Here is a 5,486-nt window from a genome sequence, read left to right as displayed (position 1 = left end):
CTGGAAGAGAAAGACACGTGTGGGTATTTGAGTGGCAGCCCCTGGGGCCAGGTGGGGCAGGGCGGGGCAGGGTCAAGCAGCACTTAACTCCTGGGCCGGGGCTACAGAAACCACAGCAGGTCGGCATGAGGGAGCTACGGCTTGCACTTGGGACCCCCAAGATCCTGGGACTGCCGGACAGCTTTGGTGTTTCCAAGCCTGAAGGATTGGGAAAATCGACTGCGTCGGTGCCACCATAAATCTAATGAACGGCTCCGTCGCTGGTCAGCCCCCTCCATGGCAGCCCAGGCAGAGAGGCCGAGGGGGGAATGGGCCATGGAGACTGAGCTCCCCTCCAGCTGCCAGTGGGGGTCCAGGGCTGAGATGTGGGAAACTGACCCTGCTCTTAGGATAAACCAAGGACTCCTGGCCAAATGCACTTTGACCCTGCTCAGCTGCTCGGGGACGCTTACCTCGCTCTCCACCAGATTCCGCTTGTACAGGGCTTCCTTGGCAGCGTCCTGTTAACCAACACAACAAGCATCAGGAAGTCTAACTCCCCTGGGGCGGGGGGAAGCTGCTGCAGGGACCATGCCAAGTTTGACAGCTCTGCTGCTTTAAAGCAGGTACCTTGGCAGCAGTGAGCGATGGGCCTGGCACAAGAATCTCGCCAGGCTTCTACCTACGCCCCCACAGAACCACTGGGCAGTAGTGAGCACGTGAAGTTAGACACCAGTCCCACAGATTCCAGTCGCCCCGTGTTATTTGTCACGAGTGGAAAGGGCTCATGCCAAGACGCCAGCCCTGTCCCACCACACACAATCACAGAACCAACGTTTGGCTTCTGCCCCAGCTTTCTGTCAGGGAGAAGAGAATGGTAAGCGGTTTCCTCACCCGATTGCCCTCGTTCCCGAGACGCCGTGCAGACTCGGTGTAGAACTGCAGGAACCTCTCCAGCTGCGTCAGGTACTCTAGGGGGAGGAAGGTTCGATTCAGTCAAGCCTCTACAGGCAGGACGGGGGTCTTCAAACCTTTCTGGGGTGGGGAATGCAGCTGAATATCGATTCTCTTCAAGACCCCTTCCCTCCCCAGCTGCAGAACGCTCGCTGTGGCGGTTGCTCAGTGTCATGCAGCGTTAGGAAAGCCCTTCTGTTCAGTTGCTCTTAGTGCAATCCCTCAGTTAAAGCAAGGCAGCCCCAGCACATGTGACTAGCCAGCGCTCTGTGGTTTGGGAGTCTCTGCTCTTGGCACGACCCCTGTGCCTACGGGGTGAGCGAGTGAGATTCAACAGGCCCAGTCAGGCATAGGCATTACGGCTAAAAAGAGCAGGGGGGTCCTTAAGGTGCCGTAGGAACGTGGCTTAGGAATTACCACAGACATGACAAATCACTGGTCTCTGTCCAAGTCCTAGTGGGACGCGTGTCCCTTGCCCCAAGTCCCTTTCAGAGGGCGAGGCCACGACGGAACGGCCGACTCACCCACAGCTCAGGGTGGAGGCTTGCAAGTCAGGCTGTACCCGTCCTGGGGCAGAAGCCGGGATTATAGGATTTACACGTCTCACAAGCACTGCAATGGGCAGCACCCCCCAAAACGAGCTCCGATTGCCGGGCTGCACTTACCTTTCCTGAACGCAGGGCCCCCGTGCTGCAGCTGGGATTTCAGCCACTGGCTCCGCTGTGTGATGTCCTGGTACTGTCCCACTAGGTCGCTGGGAAGCGGTCTTTGAGCCTGTCTGTACGCCAACACCTGCCAGCAAAGCCAGAAGGCATGTTCGCTTCCCAGGCAAACACAGGGGAGCCCACAAAGCCCTGACATACATCAAACCATCGCAAGCTGCAGGCGGGAATCAGCGCCGGTAGCAGAGAGCACGGGCTGGGAGGGGCAAGCTCTGGAAAAGCAGCCAGGACCCAGTGAGCCCGGCGCAGGTCAGTGGTGGATGCATCCAGTGGCAGGGCATTCTCTAGCCCTTTTTTCATTGCCCCTAGAAGGGGACATGACCTGCGGCCACGTCTCCCATAACCTGGCACCTTTGTGATTGTGCGGCAAGAGCCACTGAAGCCCACCAAGCATGGGACCTGCAAGTCGTAAACGGCTGGTTCCCCTCGGCGGCCACTGGGCGGGGTGGGTTCCTGAACTCAAGATCATTTCACATTCCAGTTCATTGGGAACCCGCACCGGGAGCAGGGCTGGTGAGGACCTGCCCAGCAGAGACAGCAGCTGGACGCTGCCTGAAGGGACCTGCCCCAAAGACCATGCTTGCGCAAGGGAGAGACAGAGCCAACACATTTTAAAATCCTAGCACAGTCAGGGCGGGCTGTGGTGTGAATTGGTGCTCCAGGGGGAAGGTGAACCCGAGAGGGAAATGCCTTCCCAGCTGAGGCAGCCCCACAGAATTAACGTGCTGGGGCCTGATCCAGAGCCCACTGCAGTCAAAGGGAATCTTTCCATTCGCTTTCGGACCAGGCCACCAGCAGGGTAATATCCTAAATAGGGACGGGCCTCAGCCAGGCTCTTGGATTCAACGCCCCCGAGGCCAGAGTCCATTCCCAACCCTGCAGCGTGAACTGCTTCCCCGCCCAAATGGGGAGTGCAAGTTTTGTCAAAGCAGGCACCTGGGAGTCAAGTCGCCACTGTTCTTTTTCTAGCTCTGCCACTAACCTCCAGGTCACCCAGGCCCCTCGCGGCGAAGCCCAGCAGCTGCACAAGCCCCCGCCACTTCCCCACAGAATTCTACTTGAGGCCTAGCTGAGCTGATGCTGCGGGAGAATCGGGGCAGGGTTAGGGCATCGGGTTTCACTCACCTTCTTTTCCAGCTTCTCCTTGTCAAAGGCTAAGACGTTCAAGCTGTGTAGAGTGTGAATGGGTTTGCTGAGGGAAGAGAAACATTAGCCTTGGTTAGACCCAGGAAAGGGGCAGGATTCCATTCCCCCCGGAGGTATGTACAGAGCACGACTACGGGCCAGGAAGTGGCTAGAACTTCCCCTCGCTCTGACTTCCCCAGAGGGGACATGCTCTGACTCCAGAGAGAGGAGAGACGGTCAGGAATCGAGACCACGCCAGTGCAGAAGAGATCCCAGGGTTTACCCTACCGAGATCCTCATGGCCTGGGGAAGCTCTGCCCTGCCAGAATGCCTGACTTCAGGCCAGAGCTGCTACTCCAAAGCAGGCTTCAGCCCCTTGAAGGGATAGCAAGCATGCTCCTGTGATCTGAACCCACTCCCGCTGCCTAGAAATGAGCTCCCCTGACATCTGCCAGTAGCTCTAGCTCCCAGTTCGATGGCTTTGCCGGACTAGATGTCGCGTTGGGGAAGGTGGGAGGGGTGCAGAGACAGCGCTGTCCCCAGACAGGCACTTGGGTGCTCTATATGGTGTTGAAAGGAAAGAGGGACACAAAGGAACAGGGAGGGGTGGGTCAAGTTCAGTCACGTTGTGTCAGACAGAGCGACGAGAGCTCAGGCGTAGAGAGGGGAAGTGAATTGTCCACCACCACAGCCAGGATTACAACTCAGGAATCCTGACTCTCCCAACCCCAGCCCCCCAGCTCAAACCACTAGACTCCACTCCCATTCCAAAGCTGTGACTACAGCCTAGGAGTCCAGAGGCCCAGTCCCTTGCTCCAGTCACTAGTCCACGTGAAGACCGGAAAACAACACAGCCTTTAGAGAAGCCACCCACCACATGTGAACATAAAAGCCTTTTGAGTCAACAGGTTAGGAGACTGGTGGGAGTGTTAACTCAGACCTGGTGCATGTCAGTGCACTGTGGTCTACCGACGCTTGTAAAACATCCTGGAAACACAGGAGCCCAGTGTGGTGTTCCCATCAGACCCCCACTTGTCAAGCTCTAGCTACCTCTCACTTCCCAGCCTTGCCACGCAGCACAGTGACTGATGGGCTGCAGGCCCCCGGAGAGAGTCTGCATCCCTCTGTCATGGCCTGCACGCCTGGACCAAGTGGGTCAGTCCAAATGCACAGAGGGAACATTCATCAGGTTAAAGGAAGGGCCCCCAACTCTGACAACCCCTGAGGAGGTGGAGGGTCCTGGAGTGAAGGCAAAGCAGAAAAGTGATCCCTGCCGCCACACAAATCCCACTGCATAAAGATGCTAGGCTCTCAGAAGCCAGTTAGTGGTGGGGAGATTAGAGCATGGGACTGGGAGTTAGGACTCCTGGGATCTATTCCCAGCTGTGTCACTAACTCATTGCATGGCCTTGAGCAAGTCACTTGCCCTCTACTGTGCCTCAGTTTCCCCTCATAGTTAACAGTATCGCTGTCTCCTCTCTGGTACAAACTAAGGCAAACCTTTTGCTGGGGATGGATTAGTTTGTCTCATTGAAACATTTTTACAGCTGCACAGACATGAGCTCTTCACTCTCACACACATACACGTCCCATCCTTGCCATTTCCTTTCAGGACATCACCTGCTGCACTCCGGCTGAGAGATACTTTCAGAGCTGGGACCTCTGTCATGGGAAATCAGGGATCCAGGCAGGGAAGGGAGGTAGGGAACTGCTGTCCCTCCCCCCCCCCCCCCCGCCCCCCACCCCCACAGTCCACTTGCTCTCCCCAGTCCAGATCCAAAGCCTGGGACACATCACTGGGAAGCACACTGCTCCCGACTTCATCCTCCTGCCACCTCTCCCCAGTGCTGTGACTCTTTCTGTGTCTACACTGTATTCGCTAGCCCCTGCTTGTCCCCCACCCAGCTCCTTTTCATTTTATTCTCTCCAGCTCTGAGTCCTACCTGATTTCTTGCTCCTTCTCCTGACTCTCTGCTTGGCCTTCCTCCTCCTCAAGCCTCTGTTCTTCACCACTTCTCTCTGTCGCCTCTGAGCCTTCCCCTTCTCCCTGCCTCCAGCCTGGTGCTGAGAAAACCCATTGCCTGCCCCCCTCCCCCATCTCTACCCCTAGCTCCCGGAGGAGTTGTTCGAGACCTCCATGCTGTTCTGCACACATCACGTCACCTCATACCTTTTCTCTGCCCTCTCAGGAGATGCATAGCTCACCTCTGCCACTGGGGAGAGGTGGCAGGAGGATGAAGCGGGGAGCAGGGTCTGTAGGACACCAGCAAAAGGGAGAGTATCCCTGGATTAGACTGAAGCAGGAGGTTCCTGGAATACCAGGGGCCCTAAATGCGCTAGTCACTCTAAGCTATCACTCTTCCAGGGCCAGCAGAAGCGAAAGGTGTTCCACGTAAGAACTTCCAGGGCCCAAGAGGAGGAAGAGGGTCCAGAGCCGGCCTTGCTACAGCACTGAGCAGATGGACGTTCTGAAAGGAAATTAAAGACAGAGACAAGAGACCATAAACAGCGACTGTCAGACAGAGGCTGCGCCCTGATCTCAGCAGGGCCTGCACAGTCTCACTCATCCCATTCAGGGAACCTGATAGGACTCGCTGGACATACAGCCTAAGGTATCTAAGCACAGCACACTGCCATCTCAGAGCGCTTCTCAGCCAGCACTGTCAGGATCCCCTCCCCATGTATCCAGGATCTAGCCAGGATCCC

General features: G+C 56.8%; 1 protein-coding gene across 5 annotated transcripts in view; it reads right to left on the bottom strand.

The window, feature by feature from the left end:
* Positions 1-5,486, bottom strand: part of CC2D1A (coiled-coil and C2 domain containing 1A) — a 36,025-nt gene that overhangs the window by 3,415 nt on the left and 27,124 nt on the right. For 3 of the 5 annotated variants that reach the window (XM_073318949.1, XM_073318950.1, XM_073318952.1), the window contains 5 exons: positions 2,781-2,847; positions 1,599-1,725; positions 874-950; positions 453-500; positions 7-198 (listed from right to left, as the gene is read on the bottom strand). In XM_073318949.1, the coding sequence (XP_073175050.1) occupies positions 73-198; positions 453-500; positions 874-950; positions 1,599-1,725; positions 2,781-2,847 (445 nt within the window). In that variant the 3' untranslated portion in view covers positions 7-72. Of the gene's footprint in view, positions 1-6; positions 199-452; positions 501-873; positions 951-1,598; positions 1,726-2,780; positions 2,848-5,019; positions 5,249-5,486 lie in introns of those variants that run through there. The other 2 variants (XM_073318951.1, XM_073318953.1) reach the window with 2 other exon arrangements.

This window comes from Lepidochelys kempii, chromosome 20 (genome assembly GCF_965140285.1).
Source record: "Lepidochelys kempii isolate rLepKem1 chromosome 20, rLepKem1.hap1, whole genome shotgun sequence".
Classification (NCBI taxonomy): Eukaryota; Metazoa; Chordata; order Testudines; family Cheloniidae; genus Lepidochelys; species Lepidochelys kempii.
This window is presented reverse-complemented; position numbering and strand designations above follow the sequence as displayed.